General features: G+C 53.3%; 4 protein-coding genes and 1 non-coding gene across 5 annotated transcripts; 4 read left to right on the top strand and 1 right to left on the bottom strand.

The window, feature by feature from the left end:
• The first annotated feature begins 21 nt into the window (after positions 1–21).
• On the top strand, positions 22–3,379 carry HD553DRAFT_72049 (Squalene/phytoene synthase-domain-containing protein). The gene is made up of 5 exons (XM_046184445.1): positions 22–302; positions 385–487; positions 572–601; positions 765–1,624; positions 1,709–3,379. Exons 1-5 carry the CDS (start codon positions 250–252, stop codon positions 3,072–3,074), a joined length of 2,412 nt encoding a protein of 803 aa, XP_046035273.1. The 5' UTR covers positions 22–249; the 3' UTR covers positions 3,075–3,379.
• Positions 3,380–5,906: 2,527 nt separating this feature from the next.
• HD553DRAFT_314707 (uncharacterized protein) lies at positions 5,907–7,898 on the top strand. Its single transcript, XM_046180386.1, has 5 exons — positions 5,907–6,531; positions 6,660–6,669; positions 6,745–6,785; positions 6,880–7,470; positions 7,550–7,898. Exons 1-4 carry the CDS (start codon positions 6,187–6,189, stop codon positions 7,426–7,428), a joined length of 945 nt encoding a protein of 314 aa, XP_046035272.1. The 5' UTR covers positions 5,907–6,186; the 3' UTR covers positions 7,429–7,470; positions 7,550–7,898.
• A 4,949-nt stretch (positions 7,899–12,847) lies between these two features.
• Positions 12,848–15,983, bottom strand: HD553DRAFT_343759 (uncharacterized protein; the record flags this gene model as incomplete). The annotated part of the gene is made up of 13 exons (XM_046182906.1): positions 12,848–13,354; positions 13,434–13,715; positions 13,804–14,002; positions 14,074–14,294; positions 14,367–14,990; positions 15,056–15,070; positions 15,150–15,203; positions 15,277–15,348; positions 15,411–15,475; positions 15,561–15,635; positions 15,721–15,759; positions 15,844–15,895; positions 15,948–15,983. The coding sequence occupies 13 exons, from the start codon at positions 15,981–15,983 to the stop codon at positions 12,848–12,850; spliced, it is 2,241 nt and encodes a 746-aa protein (XP_046035271.1).
• Positions 15,984–16,368: 385 nt separating this feature from the next.
• Positions 16,369–18,619, top strand: HD553DRAFT_314705 (uncharacterized protein). Its single transcript, XM_046180385.1, has 5 exons — positions 16,369–16,798; positions 16,893–16,949; positions 17,023–17,123; positions 17,193–18,090; positions 18,177–18,619. The coding sequence occupies exons 1-5, from the start codon at positions 16,623–16,625 to the stop codon at positions 18,190–18,192; spliced, it is 1,248 nt and encodes a 415-aa protein (XP_046035270.1). The 5' UTR covers positions 16,369–16,622; the 3' UTR covers positions 18,193–18,619.
• Positions 18,620–18,748: 129 nt separating this feature from the next.
• On the top strand, positions 18,749–18,834 carry HD553DRAFT_t75. Its single transcript has one exon. It is a non-coding gene; the product is annotated as a tRNA-Trp (tRNA).
• Positions 18,835–19,302: the final 468 nt, after the last annotated feature.

Here is a 19,302-nt window from a genome sequence, read left to right as displayed (position 1 = left end):
GTAAGGGTTTGTCTGGGTGGACGACGTAGTTCCTCCTCCCTCTTCCCCGCTCAAAAGGTAGAAAATAGATTCAACATCCATGTCACCTTCCATGTCACCCTCGACAACAACATCTTACTCCACAACCAGCAATCCATAGATACCATCCCTTGAACAGACGAGAGGAAAAGGATGTCAAGCCGTCGTCCGTAAATCGCCATCGAATTCGAACCAACGACGAGCACAGGAGGGACGAAATTTCCGAGCATCATGGCATCACCACCACCACCAATACCACCGCTGTCATTGACATACTTTCAAGTGCAAGTTCCCTTTCCCCCAACATCTTGTCACTTTGAAATTGTCCACAGCAACTGAATACCTCTCTCCAATTACTGGGCTTAGACACCTGATCTTCGTGATCCCACCCATCTTGCTCTTGGGGTACCTCTACGGTCCGCTCTTTGGGAGGAGGGACGGGATCAAGGTCGGATGGTTGATGTTCATGGCGAGTAGCTTTCTTCAGATGCCTGAATCTACACACAGGACCCTTCAGGGCATGGCTAACGTTTCCGCTGTCTGGGTTTTGTAGGCGACGATATGGACTACACCTTGGGATAACGTCAGTCGTACACGCTCGAGCGGCTCCCAATTCACCGGGTCTGCTACTTCTTTTACGATTATACATATGCTAATATCACCATCTCATTGACATCTCTCTTCCATCCCCAACCTCCCCGAACCACCTTCTTCCTTCCCCTCCAAACCATCTTCTACAACCGCAGTGGATAATCTCTCACGCAGCATGGACATACCCCCCCTCCTCGATCCTCTTCAAGATCTACCACGTCCCAATTGAAGAACACTTGTTCTTCATCTTACAGCCTTTGTTGTTGGTACTGGTTCAGGCGGTAGCGGGCGTAGGGAGGGGGATTCCTTTTGCGTGGAGGGGGTTGACGGTCGTCGGTGTCATCAAGGGGTGGGGTGGGGATGACAAGGGAGATGGGTGTGAGGCTAAGGTTGGGGGGGAGGGGGAGAAAGCTGACGGGCATGAGCAAGAGGACGAGGACGAGGTCGAGGATGAGGACGAGCGCAAGAATTCCATACCCCCCAATCCGTCACCTACACGGATACGAACACTTCGAACAAGGACATCAACATCAACATCAACACGGATACGAAAGACAACCATACAAGAAGAAAGAATACAGACGTTACCTCGAAGACCTCTCGCTGGGTTGTTTTGGTTGGGGGTCATGACACTAGGCGGGATCGGGCTCTTTACACCTCTTCCTATCCTGTGCGATATCGTCGCACATCCGGTTACTACCCTTACGAATCCTAAATCTGGGGTTCTTACCTTCTTCATCCAAACCCTCAAATCACCCTTCCAACTCAAACTACAACCCGTGGAAGACCGCCTCTTCTACCTCTCCGCCATCCTCATCTGGATCTCACCCGTGCTCGCCCTCCTCACCGCCCTAGGAGCCAAAGTGGACTTGCCAGAAGACTGGATAGCTTGGGCTGTGGGGACGGGTTGGTTGTGGATGGTCGATACCGTCGCTATCAGGGCGGGCGCTTGGGCGATCGATACCCAGGGAAAGAGGACGTTGGGGTGGGTGCTTTGGAGGGGGTTGCCGGTAGAGTGAGTCGTACGGTCCGTCTGGGCGGTCCTCCTTGTCGATCGTGAAATGCTGACGATGGTACTCGCCCGCTCGTTCGGTTTTAGGGAGGCAGTGTTTTTCGCCATCGTCTCGTACCTCCTCGTCCTCTCCTCATCGCTCATCTCGCACCTTCATTTTCTCCTCCTCCTCGCCCCACCTCCGACCGGGGGCTCGGTCCCTACTCCTCGCTGTCCCCCGGCCAACCCTATCCGACACATCACCCTCTTGACGAGACTCGCCCTCTCCCCACCCCCCATCCCTCGACAACTCCTCGTCTCGCTCGAATCCAGCGAAGCCACCTTGAAGGCGGGAAGCAAGAGTTTCAGCGTGGCCAAGCTCGGATGGGGGAGGGAGATGCGGTGTGGGTTGATAGCGGTTTATGGGTGGTGTAGGGTGACGGACGACCTGATCGATGACGATCATGATGAGCAGGGCGAGGTGGTCAGTATTGAGACCAAGGTCAAGGTCGGGGACTCCAACGATGAGGACGAGGGCGAGGCGAGGACGTTGACGTTGAAAGAGATTGGGGCGAGGAAACAGAGACGACTCGAGATGATGAGACGGTTCCTCGACCTGGCTTACGACGATGCCACCGCACGGGGGGATTTTCGGTCACTGGACGTCTTCCTCGAGACTAAAGTGCCCTCGAGGGCGTACTCGGCGTTTTACCTGTTTAGCAGGCTCATCGTCGATCTGGTCCCTAGACGACCGTTCGACGATCTCTTGGACGGGTACCAGATGGACCTGGAGTTTCCGGACAAGCGGGAGATGCTCCAGCTCACCCGGATAGGTGACGGGGTTGAAACGCGGGACACACTCTGGAAACGGATCTCGCCGATCCAGACCGAGGCCGACCTCGTACTCTATGCCGACCGCGTGGCCGGGTCGGTGGCGGACATGATCATCCATTTGACGTGGAACGTCCTCACGTCGAACCCCGTCACGGCCGGAAACGGATGGACCCTCTCCCCCGAGCGTAAAGAGACCCTCGGACAGGGGAGGAAGATGGGTCAGGCGTTGCAGCTGGTCAACATCGCTAGGGACGTGAGGAGCGACGTCGAAGCGATCGGAAGGATATACATACCCATGCAGTGGTTCCGGAACCGAAGTGAGGGGGAGGGGAAGAAGCAGATCGAGATGCTAGCTCATCGACCTAGAGACCTCGAAGGTCCCGACGCTTTTCACGCGCCGAGCTATACGCTACGCATGTTACGCATGGCCGAAGAGTTAAAGTCCGCTTCTAGGGATGCTATCGCCGACTTGCCGTATACAGCCCGGGCGGGAACCAGGGCGATGGTAGCTTCGTACTTTGAGATCGGGAAAGAGGTCGAGAGGCGGGGAGGTCAGGTCCCGAGCTTGGAACAGGGGCGTCTGAGGGTTAGTAAGCGGAGGAGGCTTGCAGCTGTCCTGTGGAGTATCTGGGGGTTGTAGTCGGGGAACGAAGTCTACACATGAATCGTGGGTCTCACTTCGTGGGTTATTGGGCGTCAAACTTGTAATCAGGTGTTCATGACCACAATCATGATTATAATCATGATCATGATTATCATATGTACCTTGCATATCTGCCAGCATTTCACGGGCGACTGGTAGTCTCGAATACGCGCATAGGTGCTACTTGTATCGATGAATACCAGCAATAAAGTCTCCCGCGATGCAACGAACAGGATACTAAAACTCCCAGTTCAAGTCGTCTCCTGCATCGACATCGGAATTGATCGATGGTAAGGACAGACGATGTGCACGACACACAAGTTGCGTTTTCGAGTGCGGGAATTCTCTAGCTTGATATGATTTTACTGTACTCGTACATGCCCCGAATTCGAGCGAAAACGATTCGGACATACGTTCATTTTCAACCACCACCAGTTCTCTTATTCTTCGTTGCGAGTGTATCCGTCCTCACTGGACTCGATGGTCAATTCTTCGAGCCTCTCCTTCCTTGCAATAACATCATTTATGTTTGAACACCAATTCTCTAGAATCGTAGGTGAATGTCGGCAAAGACATCACTGTCGGAGATGCTTATGGGTCAGCATCTTGGTATGGACAACTTGTGGGGCCAGCCTGTTTATATTTACCGTTCCGCCACGTGGATATTAGCCCTTCAAGCAGAAGGGTACCTAATCTGTATGTTCTGTGCCGGAGCAGCTCAATTCGGTATATGGTGGATTCGTCAATTTTTGGGCTGCTTGCATGAAGCATGAGCTGGTCGTCTTCTTCTATAGGGTAAGTTGCTATCCAACATTGTCTTATCATCTTGTCGACTCAACCCAAACTTGTCGCCAGCTCGAATCGAAACTGATTTCTATACAAACTCTGTTGTAAGAGATGCAGTAAAGCTGTTTGCCGCATCTTCTCTTTCTATAGGCGCACTGGCGTTTTGCCCTTCCCTATCCCCTTCACCCGTTGCGGGTACCAGACCCATCTCCTCTGTTGGTGTTCCCTCCATCCGTATTTTCATTTACAATCGCAGCGGTATTGAGAAGAATTTCATGCCAATGTTCAAATCTTCCCCCTTGTCGATTCCCGCCAGTCTGATACTTTGTCCACAAGTCCTGCTTGTCTCCTTGGACAAGGTATCCACAACTTTACATCAGCTAAAGGGCGATGAGGAGACTGGCAAGCCTATCGCCCACCAGAACCAGAAGCACATCCAGGAACCTGCTCCGGATCAGCAACCGACATCATCCATGTTCGATCACCAATTCTCTTCTCATTCATCGCCACTGAACTCAACGATGAGCTCCTTGTGCCTCTCCTTCCTGCCTCGCATTGACCTGGGCAAGCTCTTTGTGAGGTGCCGCCAGCATACCAGGACTCGGACGCTTGGCTTGGGTTCGGTCTTGGACGTAGGACTTGCCACTTGGCTATCAAACACGATCTCTGTATCCAGATACTATTGCCAGCGCCATCTCAACAGCACAAGACGCAATACCGGCTACTACACCTCGAACTACCAACCAAAAATAACGAGCGGTAGAAGAAATCGCCCCCTGCGCCTGCACTCAGTAAATCGGGAAGAACCACGGAGACAAGACCAAGAAGCGTACTAATACTATACTATTCTGTACTGCCACTCAGATTCAAATGGATGCCGACGACCTCATCCCGAAGTATTACGTACATAGCTTATCGACTGATGATCCCTCCATTCATTTTTATTGATCTAGGACTGAGTGAGCGAGACGGTACCGAGCAAGACTTACTGGCGCCAAGCAAGGCTACTATACTAGTACACTGGCATCGAGCCAGGCGACGCCTGTGAGAGCTGCTTTTATGAAGCGCAAGAAGTGCAAGGAAGGATGTCAACCCCCCCCCCTCCCCTCCCCCCCCCCAAAAAGGGAATTGGAACGACATGGGCAGAAAGTCGAGTGGGATGACAAATTGAACGTTTCGAAGCTCGAAGGTCGACCTGCCGTAATGATTCGTTTTGTTCGTTTTACACGATGATGTTACATTAAGCTCAATCGAAGGGATCAAAGCGATACTGTATACTGTACTCGTAGGGTTTGACTTTCTATGATAGTGCGAGATGGGTAGTCCATGTCCGTAGTTCGACAGGTACAATATTACAGCCATGACCGGCCGGACAGCTGCAGTTATCCCGCTTATCAGCATAAGCGGATCAGACGATTAACGACAGCGCAATGACAGCAAGATCGTGGGCGATGATAATGGTGACGTTGTTTTTACGATCAGCAGCGATGATGAGATCGGCTTGGCTACGTGTAAGATAATGGGGAGGAGAGACAATCCAAGGTTTACGACTACTTTAAATATAGTAGGGATCCTGGCAGCGACGAGAGCGCCACCTGTCCCGACTCAGAAGAAGAACGAATTTTTGGCCAAAGACGCTAATGCAATGCTGACGGGAAAGCTGTTGGTGGCGATAACCATGCTGGCGACGATATTGATTGTTCTCAGCGAACCCGGTGACGAACAGCGTCCTGGAGAGGTGGAAGCGCCCGAAAAGAGAAGGGAACGAAGCGACATACTACTCTGTAGCGAAGTAGGAGATGACGCCAGTAGAGTTTCGAAGGAGAAAGTGAGATTGTGAGGGAGGCGCTGATGATGAGCGCAAGTGCAGCCACTGACGCCCTGGGTCGTCACATACTCGCGACTAGTCTCAGCTCAAAACGTGAGTGTCTCCCCTTCCTCCGATGACCTCGACCTCGACCTATTGTCCAGATTCGAATGCCATTCGACCTTGAATATGATAGGCATTTAGAGTACTCAGGCTAGCACACAACGACCATCTCTTCAGGTTCGGTTCGCAGTCACACGTAAGTCTGTCGATCGAGTGACGAAATACGATCAGAACCAAGTCGGGCTCCAACGCTTTTTAACCTCTACTTAATTGGTGCTGACGCCATCGACGTCCTTCACTCTCGACTTCAGCCGACGTGACGAACAGCTATCCACTTGAAGGACTTACGACCACGCTACTCCTCTCCCCTCCTTCGTGTTTCTTGACTCGACTACAACACAACACAACACAACACTATACTATACCACCTCAAAGAACCCGACACATAAAACCATGTCCCTAAAGACAACCACCCTCCGAGCAAACTTTTCCCTTTCCGGTCGTCCGAATCCGAATAATATCACCCCTCCCACCTCTCCCCTCCGTTCACGGATAGGGATAACCAAACATACCTCCCGACCTTACACTCCTGGAAACTCTAAACCGAAACCTAATGGGGTTGCCGGTCCGATTTCTGGGGGTGTTGGGGCTGGATCTGCTGGAGCTGGAGGTGTGGGAGGCTCCGCTGCAGGGACTTCGACCCTAGGATCTGGATCGGGGTTGGGTACGGCCGGTGTGAGTGCAGGTGCGGCTGCGGGGAAGAAGGCTCCGAGTAAACATATTGTTTGGTACCGCGAGGTGAGTCTGCGATTCCGATTTCTTAGTCAATCGATGGAGAGGTATTTAGGTGAAGGGGGACTGATGGGTTGTCATTCTCTCGCATCTTGTCTTATGGTGTCTTGTGGGGACTTCGTCTCATTGGATAGATCGTACCAGGTAAGCGAAGGCGTCCGGACAGCACTCACTTGGTATATCCTGCTAATACGATCTCGACGATTTGTATGTTGACAGCGATGATGCCGGTCATCGGAATCGGTACCGCCATCTTCTTCGTAAGCTTCCCTTCCCAGCTCCTCTTCCCTCTCTCAACTGGCCTGACCTTCATTTTTCTTCTTCCCTCTTTGCTCAACCCTCCCGACCTGACAGGCCCTCCAACTCATCCAAACCCACCTCTCCCACTCTCGCTCTTTACACGACGCCCAGATCCGGATCACCCACCTCGAATCCGAACTCGCTCATTTACAGACGATCCAGAGGAGACAGGCTGCTAGTTGGGGGGATTCTCTGGGGAGGGTGATCAAGCATGTTCAGAAGGTTGCTGTGGGGCCCTCCACCACGTCTACTTCTGGGCCTGCCGTTGGTGCTGGTGATGGTGCTGCTGGGGCTGAGGATGGGAAGGGTGCAACGGATGCCATGACGAGCACGAGCACGGGGACGGGGATGGAGACGTCGAACGCTTCAGCTTCGATATCAACACCAACACAACTACAACCCACCTCAACCTCCGCCCCGCTCGCAGACAAAGCAGACAAAGCTCGACGGACCGTAAAAGAAGGATTGATGGATGTGGAGAGCGGGATGGAATCGTTGGTAGACAGGGTCAAGGACGAGTTTGGTGTTGCGGTCAACGAGGATGGGGTGAGCGATGGGGGGAGGAAGAGGGGACGGGGTTGGAGAGGATGGGTTGGGTTGTAGGGATGATGAATGAGGACGAAGATGATGAGGATGGGAACGGTCGTGAGTTGGGTTTTTGTTCGAGGGCGATCCATCTGATGAGACCGATCGAGCTGATCACAGAAGGTCTCCTACGAAATAGCTCGGACTCGTCGGATTCCGATATCCACCTGTTACTCTTCGCCTTGCCGGACAACGCTATCAACCACGCCAGTTCCCCAACTTTTCTTCAATCCTTTGTGACACTAAGGACACCTCTGCATCTCCGCGCTCAGCAAACCGCAACAAACCGCCAAGCCGCCAACCACCAACCTACTTAATACCGTTCTTTGTATAATCCGATCTTACCGCAAACTCCTCTATCTACTCTGCCCGTTCGCGGCGAACCTCGAACTATCCACGCCGCATCGCACCTTTCGATGGGTATCGAGCGTTCCTGGAAAGTGTATCGTCTTATGATCCCATGAATTATGAATTATGACTGATTATGACTCAGGAAATTGATCGATGCGGCCATACGATCTTTCAGGTCCAATTCGACGATTAACAGTACGTAAAATCAGGCCTCGCTTCGACCGACTCCTCGGGCAGTCTGAATTTGACTTGATGACCGACTTGCACAACTAATGAGATATAACTTGCGATTGCTCCGTCGCTCACGTTGATTGCAAGAGGGGAGGAGGTCTTCTAGTCTGGCTTCATCCATGTCGTCAACATCGAGACGTCGATCGCACAGCGGGGCAAGGGGGGCCGGTTACAAAACACGCGCGCCGGTTAGAGGCCAGTTACAGGAGGTCCGTTACGATTTTGACCTAACTGCCTTTTATGGGCCCTATTTAGTCCCCTTTTTTTTCGCTAAGTCCTTTGACACCCTCAAATCGTTTTTTTTTTCTCTAAGTCCAAACTCTTCGACGCGTCATTGTCAACAAGTCCTTCAACGGCCACGTCCCCCAAATCCATGTTGTAACCCCTCTTTAACTACTGTGTTTATCATCGATTATCTTGCGATTATGGAATCCGAATTTCTTACCGATTATCCTCCTGCTGGTTGCACTCCTGACCAGCTTGCGAAACGGGTGGTCAGTTTAAGTGCATTCACCAGGCTATTAACCATCATTTAACATCCCCATTACTAGCCCAAATCGACGGTTGGTATTTGCCGATGCCAAGGTTGTGGGCCTTCAGGACGTCGCATCTCCGGCAAAACATATGTGACACATATCCGCCGCTTAGCGGCCAGTTTAGAGGTCCATAACAACCTCGTCCGGGGGAGCCTTTCCATTGGCTCTGGGGGGCCGCCAGACTCGCCCTTACAGCCGGCCCACACCACCCCCGTTATCTCGCCGTTACAACCCAATCTTCCCCCTCCCTCATTGCCGTCAGGTCACCTTGTGAATGCAGATGCCAACTACGAGGTCGACTACCCGGAAAACCCTATGAATCCTCTAACCCCCGATTGCGACCCACCAAACACTCCGGTTAACAGGCAGCCATCTCCAGCTCCATCACTTGCATCTCCCCCGTATCGGCCGGAGAGTCGGGCAGATAGGGGACCGATGGACATACCTTGTTCCAGCTATGCATCTGAGCTTCACGACTTCCGCCCGTTATGGCCGAGGGACGTTCCTCCAGCGATTGATAGGCCATGGATCAGCGGTGCAACTGCACCCCTAGAGGCCAGTTGCGAGGCCGATCGACCTACTACAACCTTCATGGAGAAGTTGATCTACGCCCACACCTTGTTACTAGCAGCCTCTGGGGTTGTGCGGCGAGCAGTGGAATACACCCTCAATACGCTCGTTATCTTGGTAATTACGACCCACTTAGCGGCCGGAGGTGTCAACCCATCCCCTCTGAGTGAAAATCCAGCCAAAACTCTTAGGACGGTCCGATCTCTAATGGGCGCAAATGTGCCCTCTATCACCCACCCTGTCTGCCCGAACATGGACTGTCAAGCCGTATTGTACCACATCAACTCCCCAGTCTCTCTATCATCAATCCACTCTCCAAAGCTCCCCCGAAATCTGCCAGATATCTGCCCAGAATGTGGGCACCTGATGGACCGATCGCAAGCGAAAACCTGGTGGCGTGACTTCGCTCGAATTCCCCTCAAATCTGAGCTCGAGCGTGTCCTTGCGCATCCAGGAATCGAGGAACTGATGTTCAACTGGCAAGAAAGACGGCAGTTAGCGGCCCGTTGGGATGCTTCACAACACCCTGGCCAGAAGATCTACCGGGACCAGTGGAGCGGTTCAGCGCTAGATCAGATCTTGGGCCCAGACGGTAACCGTCTCATAAGTGACCCCCCAAAAGACGGTGAACCGCCAGTTATTTACATGAACCTTTACGTCGATTGGGTCAATTGTCGATCTTCGATGTCTACGACTGGCTACTCTGTGGGTCATATCTCCCTCCAAGCGGTCAACTTACCACAGGGTTTGAGGGGGGTTCAGAACCTGATCATGTGCTGTGGCCTGACTCCCGGTGCGTTGATTCCTGGTTCGAAGAAGTCGGTCTCACTTCAGCTGCTTAACTGCCCTTTTACTACCCCTGTACAGGCCCGAGAGAGCCCCGTCATGTCAATCTCTGGAAATTCTTGATACCTACCATGCTAGAATTGCGTCAAGCTTGGGAAGGACCGGTGTCCATCAAGACTCCAGATTTTCCTAACGGCCGTCTATGCCGCCTGGTACTGGCTGCTATCTGCGCTGATAGACCAGCGGCAATTGCCGCAATAGGGGCTGGCTCGCAAACATCGCTCAAGGATATCTGTACTCGATGTGAAGCGACACACCAGCAACAGGCAGATACCCATGGTAAGTGTAGCCAGTTACAAGGCCGTAAAATGGCCCTCAATCGAACACCTACTTTTCTAGTCTTTCCATTTCGGAACTCGCACGAGCACAATCTGGGTGTGTTGAGGAAGGCCGACGCGGGGATAACCGCTGTGTTACAGGCCCGTCATGAGCACAATAGAGAGCAGGACCTCTTGGTGGAGCGCAACGAGTACGAACGTGAAGCTTGGGCTTTGGCTCCTAGACGTGGAAGAGGACATAAACCACCCCTATATCGGCCCGCAAAGTTCACCAACAGTATGATGAAAACCGCCCTCGAACACGCCCCTTACGCCGACGCTACAGGGCACTTAACGGCCTGTATGTTCCTTCCTTATTTCGACAAATTCCAGAATACTGTCTTCGATCCCATGCACAATCTCCTTCAGGGCAACAACAAAACCTACTTTCGAAAATGCCTACAACTGGGCCAGTACTTGGCGGTTAATGAGCCTCTAGAAGAGTCCGACGCATCGTCGAGATCCAATACCGACACTGAAGATGAACTTCCACCTGCGTGTCGGCCTGTTAACGAGCCGGTAACGGGGCCCACAGAGGGTAGCATCGAAGAGATGACCCTGGAAAGGGCGATGCGAGACTCCCCATCAGCGGCCATCGCATTGAGCTCAACGGCCCGGACACGGCCCGATAATCGCCCAGTTATCCATCAGCCAAGAGTTCGAGTAGGTATTAGCACTGGATCACGAGCCTTGGCAAAAAGAGGCATCCTGACTCCCGCAAATCTCGTCATGATCGGTGAAGCTATTGGCCATGTAAGTGTTGCAGATGCTGGCTGTTTGCCCACAGTTAACTGACCGAAGTCAATCACTCCAGGTGTTATTACCAAGCGGGATCTATCATCGCATCGGAACGGATTTCCTTGATGTGAAGGGGGGCACCAAGACGTCGGCTCAATGGAGGACCTTTACGGAGGTTTATGTGCCTCTTATCTGGCCTGTTATTTGGCGTCACAACGAACGGTTAGGCAGTACCAGCCTTCAGCACAACCCTCTACTCTCTGATGACGAGCTCGAGTGTTCTCTCTTGCTATCGGAGGTGAATATACTCGCATTAAGGCCTGTTATAAGCCAGTCAGAGGTGGAATATCTGGCCGAGGTTATCCGTCGCTGGCAGGATCTGGTTTTCAAGCTGCACCCGGGCATACAACGGACCCGTAACTGGCATCAATTGAGCCACTTAGTGCACGATATATTGCTACATGGCCCTAGCTACTCGCTATGGGTCTTTGCAGCCGAACGCCTGGGCAAACTTCTCAAGGCCATCAATACCAACGGCAAGCAGGTCGAAACCACCCTGTTACAGGGACGTTACAAGGCCGCCATGTCGTCCCTCCTGCAGGCGCAGCTTCTGTGTGATGCCACGACCGACGCAGAACGGATAACTGTGCAGCAACTGGCTGATAAGTACCAGGCTTTTATGGAGAGTGATCAGTCTTCGGGCGCTGCTGCCAATAGATTACTCGACGAGATGAACAGGGATATTAAGGAGCTTGAAACCTGTCTGCAACTGGCCCGTTCAGCACCCGATAGCGAGCGGTTAACACCGTTCAATGGGGAACTCGTCGAAGCACCTAAGCACAGCCTGTTGGCTATCAGGACAAGGCTTAGCGAGATGGACCCCTCTCATGACTACTATCTTGAAGGAGAACAGCTCCCTAATCCCCCTTCCCCTCGCCAGATAACGCTCCGAACTGTGGCAGTTAGATACAGGGGCATAGCCAACCAAAACAAGACTTTCAAATCATGGCCGAGTGCAATTGGCTCATATCGGACCGCTAACTTGGCCGCTTACAAGGACACATTGTTCTGTTTTCGGAAGGCGTTTACGACTCATAACGCAAACACCACTCCAGGGGGAGGTCTCTGGCTTTTGACAGCTGTGTATGACGTACAACTGGTCAGTTACGAGGGCGATACAAGCACGAAACTGGTCTGCATGGGTCGTCGAGCTGTACCTCTTGGTGACCATCGTGTACCGTCTGTGCTTCCGGCTTATTACCAGCAGTGAGTGCGACCTATTACTAGCATGTAACGAGGCAGTTAATCGACCGTTTTCAAGCCACCAGCCCAGCCGTGGATGTTCGACTCTACGAAGCTAGAACCTTCAAGGCGCCATCTGAAGTAATTCCTCTCGAACCTTTCATCATGAGCACGCTGAAGCCCGTGACACTGCTCGAAGTCAGGCCAGCTACATGGGAGTTAGGAGGCCGCAATAATCCCCCAAATCACCTTATCTGGGCCGTCCAAGCATGTACTCGTGTGTAGGCAGGGACCGACATTATATGGTATAGTAAAAAAGGAGGGCCTATAACACCCTCGTAACCGCCCAGATATACGACATCTAAAGACATTAACTCGATCTCGTTTCCCTGCTCGTAAAAAGTCGTCGACCGGAATTGCAACCTCGGCCTATCGTAACTGTCGGATGTCCGACTCATAACCCACCTGCTAATATACATATACCTCGTTTTTTTCCTTTTTTTTCTTCTTTTTTTCGTAAGTCCAAAGCCGTAGAAAGTCCCCCGAGAGACATGTTGACGTTGACGGTCTAGTAACCGTCTTGAATCTAGCCAGTTATGGCCCCGTTTAGTCCTCGATCTCCTCGTCCTCGAGATCCTCCTCGATGTTGGCGGCACCGGCAGCGATGAGCTCGGTCTGATCGATGGCGGCGTAGGTCTTGGCGAGGTCGAGGAGTTGCTCGTCGGTCAAGTCGGGCTTTTGACAGGCCACTAACGTCCTCGATAACTCCCACACACCGCGGTGCTGCGCTTGAGACAAGGTCTCAATCGACGGGCGCCCTTGGTGCTCGACGGGGATAGGAGGATCGGGGTAAACTAACGCCCACAAAAGTGGGTCGTTAGCCTCCCAATCTTGGGCCGCTTCGTCGTTGACCATCGACCGGTAGATGATCCAGCCCTTGCCGTCGGGGTCGGGCTTCGTCGTGTCGTCCTTCAAACTGGCCCTTAAGTCGTCGGTAACCGGCTTCTTTACCGGCCAATACCGTCTAGGTCCCACCCAACGGGGCTTCGACGAGTTTTGGGATCGATACTTCTCCAAGTGGATAGCATCGAGGAAGGCCCCGACTCCGATATACTAAGTGGCCATAAACGGACATCAAACAGCGGGGTTAGTTGACAGTGATTAGGGAGTTACGACATCACGTAGCACTCACCTCGTCAGACAACCAGTACGGGTAGCAGAGCTCGTCGCACTTGTTGGCAGCCTCCTTGTTACCGTCGAAGCAGTAACGCCTCCATACCTTCCATCCATCGGTCTCGATATCGGGCTCATCTGGGCCAGTTTGGGGAAGGACCGGGTATCGACGAGTATCGGGAGGGTCGGCACAGTGCAGCGAGGGGACAAATAACACCCCGGTTAACAGGGTGTAAATCGACGATTTGACGGTCTTGTTCGCCGGACTGTTTGCAAAGTGCTCCAGTCGTCGATCGGCAAGCTGTAAGTACCCAGACCAAGGGTAAGTCAGTCAACTGCCATATAACTGCTCGATAACCACGCTGTTTTTGCCCTGAAAAAAGACCTACCATCCCAAATCGTCGGCGCTGCCACACAGCGAACGGCTTGCCTCCGTTCTCCGCAATCGCCGGTTGTTTGCCCACTCGTGTGGCACAATACTGGCAGATAGCGGCCCGTATCGCGTCGTCGTCGTCGATTGCGCCCATCTTCAATGGCCTCCATCCATCCTTGACGGTGGCGAGACATTCTTCGATGAATGGAGCCCATCTAAATGCCGTATAACCGGTCAGTTACTGGATAGTTATTAGGTACTTGAAAGGCCGATAACAGGAACTTACTTCGCCGACCCAACCTTGACCGCCTTCCAATCCGGACGCCACGCCGAAACCTCGACATCACCGTTGGCGAGTTCGATATCGGCCTTCAAACTGCCGTCTTCCATGGGGAGTGGCCAGTCGTTCTCGACCAGATATCCTTCGTCGTCGTGGTTGTCACGGAGGTGCCTGCCCCAGTGACACTGCATGCCGATAAGCTTCTTGACGGCGTAATGGACACCGGCCTGATGACGGGGGAGGAAGGGGGCAGTTAAACATCAGTTAAGTGACAGTCTCAATGTGTGATTGCAACGCACGTCTCGGTGTGTCGCTCGCGGGGGTCTCGACCTCTTCCCGGTGGGCGATGTCGCGCTTGTAGCGGCCTGGTTAGAGGTCCCCGATGGGCCCGCTACGGAGGCCTGAGGAACATCGCTCGGGGGCATACCGACAAGGACACCACGGAGAACCTTTCGAAGACCTTCATCGTTCTTGATAGCGGTCTTCAAATCGGCCATAGTGATGCCGGTTACCGGGGTGTTTTGGGCCGGTTGGGCAGGAGCGGGAGCAGCCGCGGGTGCTGGGTGTGCTGGATAGCCGCCAGCGTCGGCTTCGAGAGCCTTGATCCTTTCGTCGAGCTTTTCGTCCTCGACTGTGAGCTGGGCTCGTAGATGATCCTGGACCATATGCATCGCCCTAACCCACTGATAACTGCTCGCTATCTCCCCTGTCAGAGCCACGATTTCGTCCAGTAAAGCCGTTTGCGTATGGATCACCGGAACAAGGCTCTTGATCGTCGGATTCTGGCCGACGGGAGGCAAGGCCTTTCGCTTCTCGAGAACAGCGTGATAACGGGCGGCTAACCGGCTGGGTAGCACCTTGACTGCGTCTTTCACTTGATGATTGGTGACTAGACGTCCGGGTTCCCTCATAGGCCCAAGGTCCTGTGAGGGAATAAATGGCGATTAACTGTCGTGTAAGTGTCCAGATTAGAGGGGGTTTAACTTACGGTCTCGGTTCGGTTCTAGCAAACGTCGCGAAACAGCCCAGTAAATCTCTACTTAGTGACACGTTTATACGGAGTTATGGCGCTGACTACGTACGACTTTGTAGGTCGCAGCACGAAGGTCGGTAAAGGTCGCCTTGCGTTTGAGGTTCTGAAAGAATACATAACCAGATAGTTAAGGGAGGGTTAGGAGACGCATAGCAACACTCATAGTCGATACTCACCTCTCTTTGAATCGCTCGCAAAGCTTCCCTGTCCTCCGCTGCCTTCGTCTCGGCAAGCTCTCTAGCAGCAATCTATATCGGGCAGTTAACGGTCAGGTAAGTAGGCCTTTGTGGAGGTGAAAGTAAGGACTTACCTGCTCGAGAGTTTCGAGCTCGGGACTCCGACTTGTTTGGGCGGCCGGGCGTTGGCGTGCGACCTCTAAGTCGGAACAAGGAGCGCCACAACTCGTCAGTTATAGCTCGGTTAGAGGCAGGTTGAAGTGACATAAGCGTGGCTGGCTCACCATCTTCATCATCGCTCGACAAATCGCTCAAGTCATCGTCGTCGAGAGTAGGATCAATACCGTCGGCCACCAGGTCTACATAAGCACTCCCCACAAACACGGGGGATACCGGTCAGTTAATTGACAGTTGAGAAGCACTTGACGCGGTTGAGAAGCTTACCAACAGCCTGCTCCCTCTGCTTCCCCTTGTTCTTTTTGACTGACGAGAGCAAATAGATAACAATCAGCTAACTAGCTATCGATCACCCTGATAGAGGCCGGATACAAGACTGGTAAAACTTACGGGGAGCGTAGGCTTCGACGCTGTTCCCCTCCCGGTCCTTGTGTGCCCATCCCTGACATCAGTGAGTTAACGGGGCAGTTCATGGGGAGATAAGGAGTACTTACAGAACCCCGCTCCGACTGCTCCCCCGAACCGGACATTGTCCGTTCGGACCGTGTTTTTACCAGTTGAGCTTCTTGGCTTCTCGATGACGGGTTTTGACGGTTCTAGGGGTGGTGCGTTAACTGGCGTCTTTCCGGGCCGTTGGTGAGTCGTAAGAGAGTCGTTAGGGGGTCGTCAAAGCGTGGAGAGATGTCTAGATGTGTCTGGGTGAAAAGTCCCTATCGTAGTAGTAGTTAGTAGTAAGTTTATTACATGCTTCTCGAGACGCGAGGGTGTAGGTGCTAGAACGCGATAAGCGCGTCGCGTCAAGAGACGTAAAAGCGCGTCGGGCGCTAGCGAGCTGTGACGCGCCCGTTAATTGAGGGCCTGCTTGGGGTACGCTAAGAGGCAGTTAGGATTGGGCAGTTACACGCGCGCATAACTGCCTTTTACCGGTCCCCCTTGCCCCGCTGTGTCGGCTCGATCGGACCGGATGCAATTTCGGTCAAGTCCGACAGGGAAGAGCCGAACCGTACCATTAGGATATTTCGTCGAGTCACTCAAAGTGACACTTCTTCCTCGACTTGACTCGGAAACATGTTGATACAAGCGGGCCAGTTGAATACTCAGAAGAAGGGGTAACCTGCTCTTGCTCGCCTTTCTGCAATCCTGCAAATCTGCCGATCGAGTGCTATACCATGTCGGCCGACCTCACCGTAGTACTCGCTTCCCCAGCGCAAAAACGGGCATGGAGACGCAACGCCTGGGAGTACTGGATGAAGCCAGGAGGCATGTCCGAAGAAAGTTTTCACGAGAACCAGGATTGGCAAGAGGCTGAAGGGAGGCACACTCAAGATGATCGGGCTCTGATATGGTTAGTCGCGAGACGAGTCGCTCTGACCGAGACCTGAGGTGATTGTACTTGTACAGACTGTAGGCTGACTTTGTCGAACGGGTCTGTGGATCAGGGCTTTAGTACCTCGATCAGATCTGCAGACGACCAACATCCTGGCAGCATCCAGGACGTGAGTCTAGTCTGCACTTTGGCCAGTTCGTCTTTAGCCAGGTGACGAAGTTGGCTAAGGCTCCAAACCGCAGGCTACGGAGACAAGCTCGTTGTTACGATGCCGAATCGGGTCAGATGCAGGACGTGACCTCTTACTGCGTGACGGGGGTCATCACCGCGCCTGAACATCGTCGTGAGTCTTTCCCTTATCGTTACGTCACCCGTTGTCTTTTTCGCTGATCCGACTCGCGGGTGCCGTCAGGCAAGGGCTACGCCCGGCAACTCATGTCCACCATGCACTACATCCTCGGCCCGCACGACCATCTTCCCTCATGGCCCATCGAGACTCTAGGTCCCCCGCCTAGCATTCGTACGATGAGGAACGACGCGTTCTATTCGATACTATGGTCAGACGTCGGGGAGGACTTTTATCGATCCTGCAAGATCGGGGATAGGGATGGGTGGGTGACGAGGCTGGATGAAGAGTTGGTCTGGGATATCAAGATCGAGGATCGACAAGAACGAGCGGCAGCAGTCGACCTGGATCTGAGCGGGGTGCGATTTCTACGGGAGTGGAATGCTGAGTTGGTACCGCCCGCGCTGGTCGAGTCGTACGAGACCAAGCTCTTAAAGCAAGCTGCAGGCAACCTGGACCACAAAGATTCGGTATCGAGGACCAGGAAAACAAAGTTCATCCTCGATTCCGCCAACTCTCCAGGCTTGATCAACTATTACCTCGTCCGCGGGGTCCAGAACAGGTCGTCGTCATCGAAATCAAAGTCTGCTGTCCCCAAGCCAGAGACGGAGACGTTCGGGTTCGTCGACCAGGAGCGTGGGATATGGGCCGTCTGGCTCGTCGATCTCAACGACGATGGTACGAAGGCCACGTTGAGGGTTACCAGTATCGGTGTCCTTTCCTTGGGGGAAGAGGAAGCCAAGCTCGGGGACGATCTTGTCAGGTTGAAGGCGATCATCCTGAGCCAAGCCAAGAACATGGGTTGTGACGAGGTTACACTTTGGGCCTTGCCTGAGCGAATCCAAAAGCTGTGGAAGGAGAGCGAACCGACGATGAAGCTGGTCAAGAGGAAAGAACACCTGGGGGCGATCGCTTGGTACGGGGCTGGACACGGGGACGAGGTGCAGTGGGAAGGTGGACAAGAGTGAGTTCTCGTCTCTCTACTTTAGCAAGTGTTTCACGAATGAACATCGACTGATCGTAAGAACGTTTCGCGCTGCCTGTTTATAGGTTTACGTGGGCGTGAGAAAGTACCGGAAAACTCGACCTCGATTATCCAGCCCATATAACAACTCAAGGATGGCTGTATTCACGGTAGCGCATCGGCGCACAATAAACCGGCACATGTGGCTCGATATGTTCTACAAATGTTGGATATACCGCTGCCACGACATTCGTTTCACGATCTCGGTCCGAGTGATGGCTCGTCAGGCAATGTGCCTCGGATGGCTCGAAACATGTACAGCGTGTAGACCCTGCTTCATGCTCGATCGGAGATATTGTGGGAGACTGCAGGACGGATCCTCTCTCAGATTGGAGACTCGGCTGGCTTTATCTCGCGACGGAGTGGCAAACCCCGTCGTGACCCTAGCAACGTCCGTGCAATGGACGTCGGCCTCGCTGATCTACATGTATCGTTAATGACACTATGATCAACGTAAATGTAGGCAGAACACAGAGCAGGGTAAAGTCAGGGAGCGCCCGGGCGGGCCGCAGGTCCGTCCGGGTAGGAATTACCGTTCGAGGTGTAGGAAATGGTTGGAGAGATGTGTTTTTGAGCCGAGTGAGGCGGAAACATTGAAGGCCCCATAGTTCAGTGGTAGAATATACGATTCCAATCCAGTGTGGTGTTATCGTGCGGTCGTCCGTTCAATCCGGGCTGGGGTCACAGTCTTTTTGCCGTGGGAGGTCGATAATAGCAGTTTGACGCGCCGGGCGATAATCGCTGCTTGCCGCTGGGTACCGTCTTCTGGCTCTCGCGACACGACTGATTGTAGTCATCGTCGCAGATCTGGCAGAACGCAGATCAACAGCGACGCAACTTGCCGTTTCATACGACGTCGACATTTCGCGCTGCCTCGACGAGAACAAAGGGACCGCATGTTCGTCGGGGCCCGGTCGAGCCATCGTCGATCGTTGTCAAACCCGTTCCATGATGACGTTGACGATCACGCCGTCTGACACACGTATCAACCCTCGCTTACGATCGTGTTTGTTCCACCGCGTCTGCGTTTCATCGACCCGCCCGCGTTCCGGAACGGCGTCGCGTCCTTTTGATTCTTTGCCGACAATATGCCGGTCGTCTGAAACGCCAGAATCGCGCGTCTCGACGACGGACGACGGGTTCTTGGCAGGC

This window comes from Filobasidium floriforme, assembly GCF_021052385.1.
Source record: "Filobasidium floriforme strain CBS 6241 chromosome Unknown HD553scaffold_16, whole genome shotgun sequence".
Taxonomy (NCBI): Eukaryota; Fungi; Basidiomycota; class Tremellomycetes; order Filobasidiales; family Filobasidiaceae; genus Filobasidium; species Filobasidium floriforme.
Note: the sequence above shows the minus strand (reverse complement) of the source record. Positions and strands in the feature narration are given on the sequence as shown.

Excerpts from the sequence above, each read along its gene's own strand:
- HD553DRAFT_72049 (XM_046184445.1), top strand. The coding sequence starts at position 250 with ATGGCATCACCACCACCACCAATACCACCGCTGTCATTGACATACTTT. Across the intron at positions 488-571 it reads TCGGATGGTTGATGTTCATG|GCGACGATATGGACTACACC; the intron begins GCGAGTAGCTTT and ends TGGGTTTTGTAG. Across the intron at positions 602-764 it reads GGACTACACCTTGGGATAAC|TGGATAATCTCTCACGCAGC; the intron begins GTCAGTCGTACA and ends CTACAACCGCAG.
- HD553DRAFT_314707 (XM_046180386.1), top strand. The coding sequence starts at position 6,187 with ATGTCCCTAAAGACAACCACCCTCCGAGCAAACTTTTCCCTTTCCGGT. Across the intron at positions 6,786-6,879 it reads TCGGTACCGCCATCTTCTTC|GCCCTCCAACTCATCCAAAC; the intron begins GTAAGCTTCCCT and ends CCGACCTGACAG.
- HD553DRAFT_314705 (XM_046180385.1), top strand. The coding sequence starts at position 16,623 with ATGTCGGCCGACCTCACCGTAGTACTCGCTTCCCCAGCGCAAAAACGG. Across the intron at positions 16,950-17,022 it reads ATCCTGGCAGCATCCAGGAC|GCTACGGAGACAAGCTCGTT; the intron begins GTGAGTCTAGTC and ends TCCAAACCGCAG. Across the intron at positions 17,124-17,192 it reads CACCGCGCCTGAACATCGTC|GCAAGGGCTACGCCCGGCAA; the intron begins GTGAGTCTTTCC and ends GGGTGCCGTCAG.